The 16,989-nt window shown below is 54.7% G+C and overlaps 3 protein-coding genes across 8 annotated transcripts in view; 2 read left to right on the top strand and 1 right to left on the bottom strand.

Annotated features, from left to right (window-relative positions):
• The window catches only part of TMBIM1 (transmembrane BAX inhibitor motif containing 1), a 22,820-nt gene extending 15,863 nt beyond the window's left edge, over positions 1-6,957 (top strand). For 3 of the 4 annotated variants that reach the window (XM_017891568.1, XM_017891565.1, XM_017891567.1), the window contains 10 exons: positions 989-1,089; positions 1,753-1,817; positions 2,020-2,073; positions 2,546-2,596; positions 3,136-3,175; positions 3,440-3,477; positions 3,657-3,744; positions 4,038-4,133; positions 5,090-5,143; positions 5,555-6,955. In XM_017891568.1, the coding sequence (XP_017747057.1) occupies positions 989-1,089; positions 1,753-1,817; positions 2,020-2,073; positions 2,546-2,596; positions 3,136-3,175; positions 3,440-3,477; positions 3,657-3,744; positions 4,038-4,133; positions 5,090-5,143; positions 5,555-5,701 (734 nt within the window). In that variant the 3' untranslated portion in view covers positions 5,702-6,955. Of the gene's footprint in view, positions 1-988; positions 1,090-1,752; positions 1,818-2,019; positions 2,074-2,545; positions 2,597-3,135; positions 3,176-3,439; positions 3,478-3,656; positions 3,745-4,037; positions 4,134-5,089; positions 5,144-5,554 lie in introns of all 4 variants that reach the window. The other variant, XM_017891566.1, reaches the window with a different exon arrangement.
• Positions 6,958-8,208: 1,251 nt separating this feature from the next.
• LOC108541850 (probable hydrolase PNKD) lies at positions 8,209-10,769 on the bottom strand. Its single transcript, XM_017891569.1, has 3 exons — positions 10,566-10,769; positions 9,618-9,786; positions 8,209-8,586 (listed from the first exon to the last, which is right to left on the bottom strand). Exons 1-3 carry the CDS (start codon positions 10,630-10,632, stop codon positions 8,394-8,396), a joined length of 429 nt encoding a protein of 142 aa, XP_017747058.1. The 5' UTR covers positions 10,633-10,769; the 3' UTR covers positions 8,209-8,393.
• Positions 10,770-10,918: 149 nt separating this feature from the next.
• Positions 10,919-16,921, top strand: AAMP (angio associated migratory cell protein). 3 transcript variants are annotated; one of them, XM_017891555.1, is made up of 12 exons: positions 10,990-11,201; positions 11,629-11,784; positions 13,464-13,583; positions 14,120-14,259; positions 14,519-14,663; positions 14,959-15,042; positions 15,159-15,274; positions 15,424-15,527; positions 15,646-15,736; positions 15,925-16,079; positions 16,447-16,540; positions 16,685-16,921. In XM_017891555.1, exons 1-11 carry the CDS (start codon positions 11,081-11,083, stop codon positions 16,520-16,522), a joined length of 1,308 nt encoding a protein of 435 aa, XP_017747044.1. In that variant the 5' UTR covers positions 10,990-11,080; the 3' UTR covers positions 16,523-16,540; positions 16,685-16,921. The 3 variants fall into 3 exon arrangements, with proteins under 3 accessions (XP_017747046.1, XP_017747043.1, XP_017747044.1); XM_017891557.1 differs by having other exon boundaries at positions 10,919-11,201; positions 11,632-11,784; positions 16,447-16,921; XM_017891554.1 differs by having other exon boundaries at positions 10,963-11,201; positions 16,447-16,921.
• Positions 16,922-16,989: the final 68 nt, after the last annotated feature.

Genomic DNA, 16,989 nt, shown 5'->3' with positions numbered 1-16,989 from the left:
AAAAAAAAAAAAAAAAAAAAAAAAAAAAAAAAGAGGCCGGGTGCAGTAGCTCACGCCTGTAATCTCAACACTTTGGGAGGCTGAGGTGGGCAGATCACGAGTTCAAGACCAGCCTGGCCAACATGGTGAAACCCTGTTTCTACCAAAAATACAAAAAATTAGCCGGGTGTGGTGGCACATGCCTGTAATCCCAGCTACTCGGGAGGCTGAGACATAAGAATCGCTTGAACCCGGGAGGCAGAGGTTGCAGTGAGCCGAGATCATGCCATTGCACTCCAGTTTGAGCAACAAGACCGAAACTCCGTCTCAAAAAAAAAAGGAAATGAGTTGAAGTTAGAGTGCAGTGAGTCTTCCTGGGTGGCTCAAGTGTGGATTTTAAAAGTAGTTCCCAAAGAGGCATTCAGGCATCCAGGGAACGTTTGCAGCCCTGCAGCGTCTCTGAACCCCAGAGGGCTGTCAGCCAGCTCTCACCTGGACATGTGCGCTGGTGCAGATCTGCACATGGGTCTTGGATAGTCACGCATACCCTCTGCACACCTGCCTCTGTGAGGCTGATGCAGATCCCCATCTTCAGCTCTATCCCTGCTCTTGCACAAACTGCACTCTGCTGCCTTCCTTTTCTCTGACCCTCTGTCCCTGTCCCCTGTTCTGCCCTGGCTGGCTGCCCCAGTGGATGCCCGCACATGCTCCTGCCTGGCTTCCTCACTACATTATGACCCCGCAGTGAACCCCTAGTGGCGTGGGCTGGGCACACAGAAACCCTCCACAGATGGATGCGAGGAACATTTCCCACCTAAACCCTCTTGTGACAGGCCAGCTCTGGGTCACTCTGAGGGTGTCTAGAGGACCCCAGCTTGGGAGAAGAGTTCCTATTATAACACTTGTCTTTTGGCTGGAGATACCTGAGACTTTGAGAGTGTCAGGGAGGCTTTGGGATTGAGTCCACATATCTCAGGTCCCCAGCTGGTCAAGTGTCATCTGTCCCTAGGCCCAGGCCATGGCTATGATGGGGAGGAGAGAGCGGTGAGTGATAGCTTCGGGCCTGGAGAGTGGGATGACCGGAAAGTGCGACACACTTTTATCCGAAAGGTAAGATACGCGCTGGGAGGTGGGTGTACCTGGGGCCCTTCAGGCTGTGGGAATGGGGAGTGGGTAGGCCACAGTAGCCCCACGGCACCAATTCCATGAAATACACTGGCTGCCTGTCTCTCTAGCCTTGTCTGCTTCTCAGAGGGGCACCTGGCTTCTCTAACTGCAGGGTTCCCCCTGTTTTTGCACCTCTCTTCTTGACCATGTTTTGGGAGGACACATTCAGTCTGGGAGAATCTCCTAGGTGGGTTCTGCCACAGTGCCTGCCTTCCCCAGACATCTTTCTCCCCTTAGACTATAGGCAGCTTGGAGCCAGAAATGATCCTACTCGCTTGTAACCCACGCTTTCCATCTCATAGCTGCACAGAACGTGCAGAGTGAGCTGCTGGGAGTGCAGAGGCCATACTGGTAGAGCATGGTGGCCAGGCAGGGCAAGTCAGTAGTCACCGAGGCTGGTGTTGGACAGGAGGGAGATGGCAGGGAGCATGGGAGGGGGGCTGAGGACACATAGCCTCTGAGCCAGGCATCTCACTGGGGTCGCCTCTGGGCCAGGCTGCAGCTAGGAAGGGTTCTTGAGTGGGAGGAAAGGATTGGGGGCTGGCAGCTTCCTGGGGGAGGCCAGGGGTGCCAGATGGTGACCCATGCCTGGCCGTCTGTATCCAGGTTTACTCCATCATCTCTGTGCAGCTGCTCATCACCGTGGCCATCATCGCTATCTTCACCTTTGTGTAAGTCTCTAGGCCTTGCCACCCCACCCACTCCTGCCGCCCTGGGGGTTCAGGGTCACCTGCTGGGAGTGTGGGGGGTGGTGGGCCCTGCTCTCAGGGTGACCATGGGCAATTAGAGAAGGTGGAGCCAGGGCTGCCTGGCAGGCCTGGGTGGGGCAGACAAGCCTCAGGGTGACTCCTCCTGTCCTCCCCTGTCCCACAGGGAACCTGTCAGCGCCTTTGTGAGGAGAAATGTGGCTGTCTACTACGTGTCCTAGTGAGTGTGTGCTCCTCTGTGGTCGGGCAGGGAGGCAGGGGTTGCAGTTTCTGTTTCTAGGTGACCAGCTTTGCTCAGGGCAGGATCAAAATACTTTTTGGGAGGGCCCCCAAGTTGGTGCCGATTTCCCATGCCAGAGGGTGTGGGTGTGCGTGCCCAGATGATTAACAGACTGCCAGAAGTCAAGAGAGCAAGAGTGGGACCTGCTGGTGGTAGCGTGCACGCTGTGCTGCAGCCCCCATGTCCTCAGCCCGTCAACTGCAGCCTCCCCAGACCTCCTTCCTGGCCAGAGCCTGGTGCTTCAGAGCATCTTAATGACCCTGGCTGAGGGTAATCTTGTTCTTGCTTCCTGTTGTGTTGCTTTCCCTCAGACTTCCAGACAGCTGTTTGGGCCCCGACTCACTGGCCTGGTGTGTGCTGCCAGATGGGGCAGGTTTGGGCCTGAACTGCTTCCCCATCTCTTTCTCCCCAGTGCTGTCTTCATCGTCACCTACCTGATCCTTGCCTGCTGCCAGGGACCCAGGTGAGTCCCAGAGACGTAGAGAGTGAGAGGGGTGACAGGGGTTGGGGTGGGGGCCGAGTATTTTGGAAAGAAAAATGATTCCTTTATAGCAGCTGAATGGAAACTTACAAGAAATGAGGAGGAGGAGGATGGCAGCTACTGTTCAGGTGTATACAAAGGACTGTGTGTGTGCAGGAGCTAACTAGCTGTCACTCTAATAGCAACCCTGCAAGACAGGTAGCATTGTAACCAGTTAACAGATAGGAAGAACCTGAGGCTCAAAGAGGCCGAGTAACTTTCTCCACATCACACAGGCAGTCAGTGTAAGAGCTGCAAACCAGTCCAGGTGTTTCTGGCACCACAGCACAGGTCTGTCCCACTGGACTATGTTGTCCCTGCGTAGAATACCTGAACAGGTGCCAAAGGCCATGCCAGCCTCCCTCCTTGGAGTCACGGCTTAATCCTCCAGGCACAGGAGCCAAGCACTTCCTTCTGCTGCAGGAACCTCTGACACCTGAGGGGCCCCGAGTCATTTAATCAGGGCTTCTGTTTCCCTTCAGACGCCGTTTCCCATGGAACATCATCTTGCTGACCCTTTTTGTAAGTCTAGAAGGGTGGCGGGAGGGTGTGGAGATGCTGAGAGGGAGGCTGGTCCCAGGGAAGGGATGGGGACACACTGCAGAATGATGTCCTGGCTGTCTCCCCCACCTTATCTGGGCCGCCTGTTCTGATCTCCTCTGTGGCTGCCTCTTTCCAACTTGGTGGCGTTCCCCAGCTCTGGCAGAGGCCACCATGGCCACTCCCCCAGTGCCCTGCCTGCCTTCCTTTTTAAGCGTTTCATTCTTGTTTCTCTCCTTCCCTCAGACTTTTGCCATGGGCTTCATGACAGGTACCATTTCCAGGTACATTGAGGGATAAAGCACCACTCCTGGAAAGTGTGTATTGTGGGGAGTGGGGTGTTCCTGGGCCGGCAGCCAGATGCATGGGTGGATTCTGGGCAAGTGCCCTCTGGAAGTGGTGATTTTGAAGTCATTCATATGTGGATTAATGCCTGTTGTCTCTAACTCCTGCTTCTCCCCAGTATGTACCAAACCAAAGCCGTCATCATTGCAATGATCATCACTGCGGTGGTATCCATTTCAGTCACCATCTTCTGCTTTCAGACCAAGGTGAGGGCATGGAGGGCCCTTCCCTGGTGCCCCCGACTCCCCTTTCTTATCAGGCCTGGCCCTTGAGCAGGCCTGGGCAGGCCCGGACCCCTGTACACCAGGGATGTTCCTAGAGACCTGATCCCCTTCTCCTCATCTGCACCTACAAAACTGTGTCCTGTTTCTGTCCTTAGAATGTTGTGGGCACTCCCATGTCCCCTAGGAGGCAGCACTGGGACTTCCTGGCAGGACTAGTCTGGCTGGACTGGTTGTCACAGCAGTCTGACAGGTGCCTCTTTCTCCCTTCCTGGCAGGTGGACTTCACCTCATGCACAGGCCTCTTCTGTGTCCTGGGAATTGTGCTCATGGTGACTGGGATTGTCACTAGCATTGTGCTGTACTTCAAATACGTGAGTGTCCCAGGAGAGTTGGGGTCAGTGAACCCAGTGTTCAGAGCAGACTTTCTATATAGTATGGTCTCGCAAGCCCCAAAGGCCCCCAGGGCGGGCTCTGACCTCCAAAACCTCTCGACTGGCTAGCAAAGGCACCAACATGGAGGCAGCATCCTTGTGGGTGAGGGTAGACTCTCTACGTGGAGATGGGTGGCCTTGGAGCCAGAGCATCTGAAGCTCTGGACTGCATCATTGCACTCCTAGGGGAAGGGGTGGATTCAATCTGCCTGGCAGCTGAGAATCAGGTTCTAGGAGGCAGACTGGGAGAGGAACCCAGAGGACTGAGATGGTGGGCCTGGGTGGAAGGGACCTTGGGGGTCTCTAGATCCAATTATTTCCTTTATTCCGTTCAGCTGGGGGAGAACAGTGCCGAAGGGGAAGGATGGGGACATGAGGGCTGCCTGCCCATGGGCCAGCTTTGCCCTTCTGTGGATGGCCACCTGTGGGCATGTCATGCGGGCTGTCCTGTGGGTGCTCCCGGATTCTGATACTCACCAGAGGGGTTAGGGGCCTCCCTTCTTCTTTAGTCTACCCCTCCCAGGCTGGGCTGTAGGAACTGGTCTATTGAATTCTGTCCATGACTGGGGGGGGGGCGGGGGTGGTGGCTGGATCCGCCCCCTTTAGAGCTGTAACTCAACTGCCTTTTTTCTAGAAGTATAGTGGACACTTGTGTACCTTGACTGGCTTTGGAGATTGGTTTTATACAGCCATTGCAGGATGGCCTCTGCTTTTTCTGCTGGATATAGCACCAGTCTTAATTTCCTCCAGGATCTGGAAAGGCAGTAGCCTTTCATGGAGAGCTAGTTTCCCTAGTTCTACCCACTCTCACGCCACTATCCTGGGGGAAGCTGAGGCCTGTGGGCCTGTGGTTTGCTGAGGTTTCTAATGCCATTCCCTGTCCCCTTCTTCCCCAGGTTTACTGGCTCCACATGCTCTATGCTGCCCTGGGGGCCATTTGTTTCACCCTGGTGAGTAAGTCCCAGCCCCACTCTAGGAAGGGGAGCTGAAGGGATGAGGGGAGGAACCTAGGGAAGGGAGCATGAATTTAGACTGCCTGGGAGGCAGGGAATGGGGCTATAGCTGGCCATTCCTCTCACTACTGTCCAGAGGTTCCATTGATTTTTGTGGGCACTCTCACCATCTTTTGTTGACGCTGCCTGCTATTGGAAAACTAGTCAGCCATATCATTGAGAACGGTGTGTCTGCCTCCTTTCCTAGACTGTGAGCGGCTACAGCATAGAGCCCATATGTTACGCTGTGCATTAATGTGGCCCTAAGCACTGTGTGGCGCATAGGCCCCCAGGACAAATCTGCTGACCTAAAATGAGCTCTGGACACTGATGCCTGAGTTCTCACTTCTGGCTCCCCTATCCTTGCAGTTCCTGGCTTACGACACACAGCTGGTCCTGGGGAACCGGAAGCACACCATCAGCCCGGAGGACTACATCACTGGCGCCCTGCAGATTTACACAGACATCATCTATATCTTCACCTTTGTGCTGCAGCTGATGGGGGATCGCAATTAAGGAACAAGCCCCTGTTTCACCCGACCCTGGGCTCTCCCTTCCAAGCTAGAGGGCTGGGCCCTGTGACTGTGGTCTGGGCTTCAGGCCCCTTTCCTTCCCCTTGAGTAACATGCCCAGTTTCCTTTCTGTTCTGGAGACAGGTGGCCTCTGGCTATGGATGTGTGGGTACGTGGTGGGGACGGAGGAGCTAGGGACTAACCGTTGCTCTTGGTGGGCTTGGCAGGGACTAGGCTGAAGATACGATACCAAATTCTTCCTAACAGCTGGGGTTGGGAGGAAGATGAAAAGAGCCTATTCGATAGCTAGAAGGGAATATGAAAGGTAGAAGTGACTTCAAGGTCATGAGGTTCCCCTCCCACCTCTGTCACAGGCTTCTTGGCTATGTAGTTGGAGCTGCTTCTTCCCCCAGCAAAGCCAGAGAGATTTGTCCCCGGTGTCCTGGACACATAGGCCATTATCCTGTATTCCTTTGTTTTGGCATCTTTTAGCTCAGGAAGGTAGACGAGATCGGTGCCCATGGGTCTCCTTGCTTCAATCCCTTCTTGTTTCAGTGACATATATATATTGTTTATCTGGGTTAGGGATGGGGGACAGATAACAGAACGAGCAAAGTAACCTATACAGGCCAGCACGGAACAGCATCTCCCCTGGGCTTGCTCCTGGCTTGTGACGGTATAAGACAGAGCAGGCCACATATGGCCATCTGCTCCCCATTCTTCAAAGCTGCTGGGGCCTCTTTGCAGGCTTCTGAGATCTCTGGTCAGAGTGAACTCTTGCTTCCTGTATTCAGGCAGCTCAGAGCAGAAAGTAAGAAGCAGAGTCATACGTGTGGCCAGGAAGTAGCCAGGGTGAAGAGACTCGGTGCGGGTAGGGAAAATGCCTGGGGGCCCCTCACCTGGTTAGGGAGATACTGAAGCCCACTGTGGTACTGATGACTTCTGTATTATTTCCTTCTGCTAACCCAGGGACGGTCCTAAGAGGAAGGTGACTTCTCTCTGTTTGTCTTAAGTTGCACTGGGGGATTTCTGACTTGAGGCCCATCTCTCCAGCCAGCCACTGCCTTCTTTGTAATATTAAGTGCCTTGAGCTGGAATGGGGAAGGGGGACAAGGGTCAGTCTATCGGGTGGGGGCAGAAATCAAATCAGCCTAAGGATATAGTTAGGATTTCTCTATTAAGTAATTAATCCTAAATATATCACACAAAGGGACACAACTATAAATGTAATAAAGTTTATGTCTAGAAGTTAAAACCCTGTATGGCTCCAGGAATATGTCTGGCTCTGCCCGAAGCATCCACTTCTTCCTTCTGCATTCTGGCTTGGTCTCTCCCACCTTTTCCAAGGTAATCAAATACACTCTATTGCAGCACTTCCCAGGGATGGAAGCAATAGACTAGTGAAGGCTCAGGAGTTGGGTGGGGAAAGGGAGAGCTCAACCCTACCACACTGGATCACTGGATCTGGAAGAGACCTCTTGGCTGTAGTGCTTGACCTTTGCTACACCATGGACCCTTTCCAAAAGCTCATGAGAGCTAACTGTCTTCCCCAAAGAGCTGTATGTGTACCTACAGTTTTGCAGATGGAGGAGGGGATGGACTGCAGGTTCAGTCCATGTCAACTCCTGTCTTAGAAATCACCAGTCCCAACTCTTACAAATGAGGAAACTGGGCCTGGTACGGTGGCTCACACCTGTAACCCCAGCACTTCGGCAGGCCGAGACGGGTGGATCACCTGAGGTCAGGAGTTTGAGACCAGCCAGACCAACATGGTGAAACCCCATCTCTACTAAAAATACAAAAAAAAAAAAAAAAAAAAAAAATTAGCTGGGAGTGGCGGTGGGTGCCTGTAATCCCAGCTACTCTGGAGGCTGAGGCAGGAGGATCACTTGAACCCAGAGGGTGGAGGTTGCAGTGAGCTGAGATCATGCCATTGTACTCCAGCCTGGGCAACAAGAGTGAAACTCTGTCTCAATAAATAAATAAATAATAACAATAAAAATAAAAACACAAAAAGTAACTGGGCATGGTGGCACTCACCTGTGGTCCCAGCTACTCAAGAGGCTGAGGTAGGAGGATCACTTGAGCCCAGGAGGTGGAGGTTGCAGTGAGCTGACAATCACACCACTGCACTCCAGCCTGGGTAACAGAGTGAGACTCCGTCTCAAAAAAACAAAACAAACAACCCAACAAAAAAACAAATGAGGAAACTGAGGCCCAGAGTCGAGTCCTTTGGACTCAGTAAAGAGCCGTGCTTTTTTTTGCCTCCACACCCTGAATACCTTCTTTGATTCTCATTGTTTCAAGGCTGAGTGGGACCCCACCCTCCTGGCCGGCAGCTCTGAGGACTTGGTCCGGAGGGCTCAGGGCCTAGGCTGGTTGCACTTAAATCTCTGGGTTTGCCCCACCATCCAGCTGGGAACACTGAGCTCTGTGAGAGGGAGCACACATGAGTAACCAGCCCCACCCGCTGCCCCTCCCATCCCAAGGGACTCACAAACCCAGACCTGGTTCCTTTCCACTAAACACTCAATAACTTTATTTGCCTTTGGCTGGCTCCTTGGTGTGGGGCGGGGTAGGGTTTGGCAGCAGCCTGGGCTTTATGCGCCCTCTGGTGGACCTCAGAGGCAAGAACTGGAATCCAGGCCGAACCTGAGGGCTTCACAGTCAATAGCCTAGGAGGGTTGCAGCACTCCTCAGGTCTGCACCCCAGACCCAACATCAGGGGATGGGGCACCCTGGGAGGAGGCCCTGAACCTCTGGCTCTCATACTCGCCCGTGTTGGACAACCGCATGTTCTGCCGAGCCTTCATCTGCTTCACACGGTCCTTGTCCACTTCCCGCTTGGTGAGGATGAAGAGGAGGATACCACAAGGGAAGCCGATGGCCCTACGGGTGGGGAGATGTGCACGGGGTTTGGGGAGGGGCCAAGCCTGAGCCAGAGGAGCTGGGGGGAGTCATTCTAGCTTTAATTGCATGAATGCTGCAGTACCTCTTATAGTCTATTCGTCCTCTGTGCTGGCTGCTGGAGGGACCCACACAAATCAGATCCTGTCACTTCCCTGCTTAACACCCCTGAATAGTGCTCCATCACTTCCTGGCCAAGTCCACCTCCTAAGCATGGCACAAAAGGCCCAGTGTGGCTGGGTCTATGCCTACCTCTTTCCTCCTCCCCACTAGAGCCTGATCCTCAGCAGGAGCTGTGCATTCCTGCAATAGCACCTGTGCAGGATTTTCCAGGCAGCCCTGAAGCTTTCCCTCTCTGAGACTTGGTCAAGGTCCCCTCCCAGTTCTCCCCTCAGTTAAGCTAAGTAACCACTGCTTGGGAGGCACTTTGGTGTGGGGGAAAGAGCATGGAGTCACAGACCAGGCGAGAATCCTAGCTCAGCCTCAGTTCCTTCCTCTGTGAAATGGGGATGTAATATTTATCTCAAACCCTAAAACATTACATGGCAAAGTGCTAGCACACCTCACATGCAGAAAAAAGTTGATTTCTTTCTCCTTTCCCTTTAATATTGGTCAATAATATGTATTAAGGTCAGAGTCAGAGCCCAATCACAATATTCATAACGCCTTCTGAGTACTACTATACAACTAGTACAATCTCACATGATCTCAGCGAACTACTTAACTTCAACTTGAGTCTCACTCCAAGCTCCCAAAAGGGGAGGATGAGGCCAGGGACCCAAGTCTGAATCAGATCAACTCAGCTTACTCCACAGTAAACCCACTATCTTCTCAATTCCACATACTTTCCCATATCCCCTGCCCCACCCGTCTCAGATTCCAATCGAACCCAACAATTCTGTTCCCACAACTTTGGATTCAGCTAGCCACCTGAAACTTGGAGAAGTTTCTGAGTCCTGCCCTTCCCTAGAAGCCAGGCCCCGTTGGTGGGCAAAGGGGTGGTTAAAACTCACCAGGCCAGTCCCACAGCTTTCATGGGGTTCTTGCCCCTCTTTCTGGGAATGTATTCCAGCTCCGGGGATAGGGGTTCAGGTTCCTCCTTGCCCTCTGGAGAGCTGTGGCTTTGCAGTGCCCGGGTCCTGTTATGGGAAGCCTTGTTAGCTGTGGCTCCTGCGAGAATGCCTGTGGATGGAGGTAAGGAAGGTCAGTAAGAAGAGATGAGAAGAAAGGAAGCGGGGAGGTGGGGGAGCAGTAAGGGCTGGGGAGGAATGGCTGAGATCTGGGGAAGGGGAGTGACTGCAGTCTGAAGTAACAAGTGCCAGGGAGAATCCAAAGGGAAATGGGAAAATCGCCATCGAGGTGGCACCTTTGGAAGTCACTTCCACGTCACTGCGAGCTCATCACCCTGGTGCCAGGACGAAAAGCTTCGCTGTTCTTCCTCAGACGACAGGATGGGAAGGACTGCAGTGGGACTCGCATGAGACGTATGAAGGAAATCCGGGAAAAGGTTTTGAAACTGCAAATGTTAGCACTGGAAGGGACTTTAAAGATAGTCTACTCCATCCCCTGCACTGTATGGAAGAGGAAACTGACGCCCTGAGAGACAAACTGCTTTGCCCAAGGTCAAACTTCTAATTATCCGGGGCTGGAACCCAAGCCTCCAGAAGCCTGGGGCTCTTTCCTCTGCACTGCGGTGAGTGTGAAACACCTGGAGCGCGGGAGTCTAACAGGCTTCCTAGGAGCTCCCTCTCGCAGCAAGACCCCGGAGGTGTCGAGCAACCCAAAGGCGGGGGGATGCACTGGGTGACCTCTAAAGAGCATCTCTTCACCCCCAGACTCTAAGATCTTGCAGAAAAGTGTGGTCAGGAACCGAGAGCCCCGACCTCCTGCTACCGTCAGGCTGGATGTGAAAGAAAAGGGATCTTCTGCAGTCCTGCCCTCCCTGGGGTCCCTCTCCTTACCCCGGAGGACGCGGGCATTTCTCGCCCCCCGGCCCTTCAGCGCCGTAGCAGCTACCACCGCCGCCATGTTCAGATCCCACCCCCCTTCACCGCGCTCCCCGCCGGGAATTGTAGTTTGCGTAAGGGGCCTCCCCCGCTCCTTCCGTCCTGCCTACAGACCAGAAACTACATCTCCCAGAAGTCCACAGAGCCGACCCAGGAGAACTACTTTTCCCAGGAGACCCCGGAGGCGCGCACGCTCGCTTGTTTCCCTCCAGTTGGGGGCGGAGTCAGGCGGGGCGGAGTTTGGGTTCTCTCTACCACGCCCCGGCCCCGTCTTCCAATGCCGCTCTATGATTGGTGGGGCATCCAGCCAACCTTCGTAGCTATTGGCCGAACGGCCGTCGCTCTTCCTGCCGGGGAGTCGCCTACGCCTACTTCCTCCCGAGAGGAGGGGCTCGAGTTCCGCGTCGTCGCGCAGAGCTGACTCTGGGAGGCGTTTGGGCCCAGAGAAGTGGATCAGTCGCTTGCGCCGCATGGAGTCCGAATCGGAAAGCGGGGCTGCTGCTGACACCCCCCCACTGGAGACCCTAAGCTTCCATGGTGATGAAGAGATTATCGAGGTGGTAGAACTTGATCCTGGTCCGCCGGACCCAGGTGAGAACTGCCGCTCCTCAGGCCATGGGACAGGAGACGCTCACCCCTGGCCTCTGACCCCTGCTTTTCCTCGCTCCCCTCCACACCCGACCGGTCATTCCTACCGATATCCCTCTTCCCCTCCTCCCCCACTCCCACCCTCAGACTTAGTTCTCAGGCCTGGCTGGGGTGGGGGTTCCCTGACGCCTCCTCTGGCCCTTCCCCTCACACACCCCCTTCCCATCATCCCCTTGGCCCTCCCTTCCCGCACTGTCGCTGGCCAGCCCTGGCCTCCCGTGCTGTGTCCTGCGCGCCCCCGGGACCCAGGTGTGTCTGACTCCACCTTCCCCTCTCGCCACATTACCCGCCCCAGCCTCAGGCCTCCTCACGCTTCTCTCCGTACCTCTTACCGCCTTCCGAGCCCCATCTTCTAACCCTCTCCCCAAAGCAGATGACCTCGCCCAGGAGATGGAAGATGTGGACTTTGAGGAAGAAGAGGAGGAAGAGGGCAACGAAGAGGACTGGGTTCTAGAACCCCAGGAAGGGGTGGTCGGCAGCATGGAGGGCCCCGACGATAGTGAGGTCACCTTTGCATTGCACTCAGGTAGGTCTTTGAGGCGATTCACCTCAAATCAGTTTAGGTGGGCGTGTAAGCATTAAACATCCGCCGTGGACAGAGCGTTATGGGGGACACAGAGATGAGCAAGATGCTGGCCTTGCGCTGGAGGAGCCCACAGGTAGGGACCTGTGGCAGAATGGATGACTGCTTGACTTCTGTCATCAGTTGAGACACCAGGCTTCAAGTCCTCCCTCTACTTTGCTGGTTAACCTTGATTAACCTCTTAGTTCTCTTTTAAAAAGTTATCTTTGGCCAGGTGCGGTGGCTCACTCCTGTAATCCCAGCACTTTAGGAGGCTGAGACAGGTGGATCACTTGAGGTCAGGAGTTCGAGACCAGCCTGGCCAACATGGCAAAACCCAGTCTCTACTAAAAATACAAAAATTTGGCCGGGTGTGGTGGCTTACGCCTGTAATCCCAGTACTTTGGGAGGCCAAGGCAGGCGGATTGCAAGGTCAGGAGTTCCAGACCAGCCTGGCCAATATGGTGAAACCCTATCTCTACTAAAAATACAAAAATTAGCTGGGCGTGGTGGTGGGCACCTGTAGTCTCAGCTACTTGGGAGGCTGAGACAGGAGAAGGAGAATTGCTTGAACCCGGGAGGCGGAGGTTGCAGTGGACTGAGACTGCGCTGTTGCACTCCAGCCTGGGTGAGAGAGCGAGGCTCTCTCAAAAAAAACCCCAAAAAACAAACAAACAAAAAAAACAAAAATTAGCCAGGCGTGGTGGCACATACCTGTAATCCCAGCTACTCTGGACGCTTAGGCAGGAGAATCGCTTGAACCTGGGGGGGTGGAGGTTGCAGTGAGCCGAGATCGCGCCACTGCACTCCAGCCTGGGCAACAGAATGAAAGTGTCTCAAAAAAAAAAAAAAGTTATCTTTGATAAAAGTTAATAAAAGTAGTGAGTATAAAATTAGAGATAATTGGTCAGGTGCGGTGGCTTACGCCTGTAATCCCAGCATTTTGGAAGGCCAAGGCAGGCGGATCACCTGAGGTGAGGAGTTCAAGACCAGGCTGGCCGACATGGTGAAACCGAACCACATCTCTACTAAAATAAATAAATAAATAAATAAATTAGCTGGGTGTGATGGCATGTGCTTGTAATCCCAGCTACTCGGGAGGCTGAGGAAGGAGAATCACTTGAACCTGGGAAGCGGAGGTTGCACTGAGCCCAGATTGCGCCACTGCACTCCAGCCTGGGCGACAGAGCAAGACTCCATCTCAAAAAAATAAAGTAAAATAAAATTAGAGATAATTGTATCTTTTTGAGCATATTTTTTATAATTTTCTCAAGTGCTATTTCTTAGTAAGAAACTCCTAATATGATGCTCTGCTCACTCTGTACCCAACCCGGTGGCATCCCATGCTGAGACCTGTAAGGCCTGCACCTGTACCCACCTCTTGTCCATGGCATTGGTGCCGGGTGGTAAGGGGAGTCGCACAGTGAGGGGATCTGCTCTGGCAAATAGGGAGCTTAGCAAATATGGGAAGGATCTTAACAACCCGATTCTTGAAACTTGGAAGAACTTGGATGTGCCTGTGTTTTCCAGGAGGAAAGACACATTGCTTTGGGTGAAAGGGGGTGGGTTTCCTGAAGGTTCTGAAGGACAGAGCCCTAGGTGGGAGCTCTGTCCCCTTATCCATGGAATATCTCTTGGGACAGCATCTGTGTTTTGTGTGAGCCTGGACCCCAAGACCAACACCTTGGCAGTGACCGGGGGTGAAGATGACAAAGCCTTCGTATGGCGGCTCAGCGATGGGGAGCTGCTCTTTGAGTGTGCAGGTGAGGGGGCTGAGGTAGAGGCCTGGGAGAGGTCATATTCCTTTGGGAGATCTTAGGAGCCTGGCCTGCAGGTGTCGTGCATCCAATAGCCACTTAGTGACGTCTCTTTTGTGCCAGCTCTGTGCTGGGCCCCAGGGACACGGGGAGAATACTAATGTGTTTTGGGCACAGAGGCAGGAGGCACTCATTGGCCAAGGGAGTCCAGGAAAGGCCAGAGGAGGTCACATTGGTATAGGAGCAGTTGGGCAGAGGGGAGGACTTGGGATTGTGGGCAGAGGTGTAGAGTGGACAGAAGGGGGAAGGCATAGGAGGCTGGGGCTTGGCCTGGTTGAGTGAGGGCCAGCAGTGTCTCTCCTGGGGAGACATGGGAGGGTTGGGTCCTAGAGCGGCAGTGAGTTCCAGCACCTGTTCTGCTCAGGCCCGCCCCTCTTTTTTTTCCTAGCTGGTCGTTTCAGGGGGGCCAGATAGCAGAATCACATGCCCCCAGCACTAGGTACCTATTGTTTTCCTCTCTTTCTGCCCACTTTTCTTTGAAGGCCATAAAGACTCTGTGACTTGTGCTGGTTTCAGCCATGACTCCACTCTAGTGGCCACAGGGGACATGAGTGGCCTCTTGAAAGTGTGGCAGGTGGACACCAAGGAGGAGGTCTGGTCCTTTGAAGCGGGAGACCTGGAGGTAAGATCATCAGAGCGGGAGTCAGCTCTGTGGGGCCTTGGGTTGCTGGGTGTACAAGCTTGGGAGGCCAGTTCTTCCTTTATTGAGCCAAGCCAGCTCTGAGCCAGTGCTCCCCAAGGCACAGGAAGAAGGTCTGCCTGCTACCTGGAAAATCCCCGCGGAACCCCAGAGGCAGGAAACCTTGGGTGGAGCTCATAGGACAGGCTTCTAGGTGGGATGGGGTGACAGGCCTTCCTGCTGCCCCTTTCTCCCTGTCCAGTGGATGGAGTGGCATCCTCGGGCACCTGTCCTGTTGGCGGGCACAGCCGACGGCAACACCTGGATGTGGAAAGTCCCGAATGGTGACTGCAAGACCTTCCAGGGTCCCAACTGCCCAGCCACCTGTGGCCGAGTCCTCCCTGATGGTGAGAACACCTCCCTTGAGTGTCCTTTCCTGGGTGCAGAGGCTGAATCCCGGGATATACACCTCTTGGAGCAGCCTTCTGGGCCACAGCCGGCAAACTCTGAGGCCTGCTCTTTGGAGTGCTTACCTCCTGGGCCCCAAAGCTCATAGCGCCTCCTTCCTGCTCTGAACTCACCTGTGATTCCTGGGGCAGTGTCTGGGCGCTTCCACTCTTCTTTCCTCTCCCTCTCCCCGTTCCCTTGCTTAGTGTATCTGAGCGTGCCCTCTGCTCTCTCTTCATCTGTGCCTCTCTTCAGGGAAGAGAGCTGTGGTAGGCTACGAAGATGGCACCATCAGGATTTGGGACCTGAAGCAGGGAAGCCCCATCCATGTACTGAAAGGTATCAGAGGTGGGGGAAGTGTTAGCCTGGGCCTTTGTCAGGAGGGGCTGAGATCCTGGGGGAGGACTCAGAGGAGAGGTAGGATGAAGCCTGACTGCCTTCCTGCTCTGTGCTAGGGACTGAGGGTCACCAGGGCCCACTCACCTGTGTTGCCACCAACCAGGATGGCAGCTTGATCCTAACTGGCTCTGTGGACTGCCAGGCCAAGCTGGTCAGTGCCACCACTGGCAAGGTGAGTTGACCTGGAGCCCGGCTGGGGGCCTCCGCTTTCTCAACTCCTCTCCTTCCTTCCTGGGTCTTCACTGTCTCCTCTCCCCACCGTCTTTCTCTCCATTAAGCACCCGGATTCCGGGCCCTCCTCTGATCCTCTCTGGCTTTCAGGTGGTGGGTGTTTTTAGACCTGAGACTGTGGCCTCCCAGCCCAGCCTGGGAGAAGGGGAGGAGAGTGAGTCCAACTCGGTGGAGTCCTTGGGCTTCTGCAGTGTGTGAGTGAGGATGGGGAGAGGGGTTTGTGGGAGGAGCCTGGGCTCAGGGCCCCGGGGGGAGGGCAGGGCGTGTGAGTCCAGGCCCTCATGAGTCTTCATGGTGCGCTCCTCTGCCCAGGATGCCCTTGGCAGCTGTTGGCTACCTGGATGGGACCTTGGCCATCTATGACCTGGCTACACAGACTCTTAGGCATCAGTGTCAGCACCAGGTACGGGCAGCTGGAGCTGGGGTTGTGTGGGCTGTGGCCATGGTGGTGGGGAAACCCAGGCCTCCAGGAGCATCTACCCCAGATCTGGCTCCTGCCTGGCCGTGGTGTGTGGCTCTTTGTGAGAATTGGGAGATGGCTCTCAGCTCTCCTGCCAACCTCTGCCCTGCCTCTGTCATTCTTCGGGGCAGTCGGGCATCGTGCAGCTGCTGTGGGAGGCAGGCACTGCTGTGGTTTACACCTGCAGCCTGGATGGCATTGTGCGCCTCTGGGACGCCCGGACCGGCCGCCTGCTTACTGACTACAGGGGCCACACGGCTGAGATCCTGGACTTTGCCCTCAGCAAGTAAGTGAATTGGCCAAGGGCTGGGATCTCTGTGTATTTGGAAGGTGGGAGTAGTGGGGGACACAGGATCCTTGGGGTGTGGGAGGGGATTCCTAAGGCAGGGATGCTGGGAAGCCTGAGGGTTCACAGCCCAGCCCCTACCCCAGTGACTGATAGTGACCCTCCGGGGCCCCACGTCTCAGTCATGAGGGAGAGGCTGAGACTGATTTTCCCCATCCGAGTCAGCTCTGCTTCTCCCGTGCTGGGGGCTTCCTGTCATCCCCTCCATGCTGGCTGCACAGATGTCGGCCCAGTGCTGGGCACTAGGGCCCCTGGGTGGTGGGCTTGGGTCCCCCCGTCTCTGCAATCACATGCTTTCTGTTTATAGAGATGCCTCCCTGGTGGTGACCACGTCAGGAGACCACAAAGCGAAAGTATTTTGTGTCCAGAGGCCTGACCGTTAATGGCTGCAGCCCCTGCCTGTGTGTCTGGTGTTGAGGGGACGAAGGGACCCCTGCCCCGCCTGCCAGCAGAGGCAGTAGGGCACAGAGGGAAGAGGAGGGTGGGGCCCTGGATGACTTTCCAGCCTCTTCAACTGACTTGCTCCCCTCTCCTTTTCTTTTTAGAGACCCAGCCCAGGGCCCTCCCACCCTTGCCCAGACTTGGTGGGCCTTCAGAGGGAGGGGCGGACCTGTTTCTCTTTCACTTTCATTTGCTGGTGTGAGCCATGGGGTGTGTATTTGTACGTGGGGAGTAGGTGTTTGAGGTTCCCGTTCTTTCCCTTCCCAAGTCTCTGGGGGTGGAAAGGAGGAAGAGATACTAGTTAAAGATTTTAAAAATGTAAATAAAATATACTTCCCAGAGACAGCGTCTGTGTGGATTTTGTGGTGGCTGGACCCTAGGAGGAGCTAGCTAGGGCCCCGTCAGGGCA

Source organism: Rhinopithecus bieti, unplaced genomic scaffold (genome assembly GCF_001698545.2).
Source record: "Rhinopithecus bieti isolate Rb0 unplaced genomic scaffold, ASM169854v2 scaffold_21117, whole genome shotgun sequence".
In the NCBI taxonomy this organism is placed as follows: Eukaryota; Metazoa; Chordata; class Mammalia; order Primates; family Cercopithecidae; genus Rhinopithecus; species Rhinopithecus bieti.
This window is presented reverse-complemented; position numbering and strand designations above follow the sequence as displayed.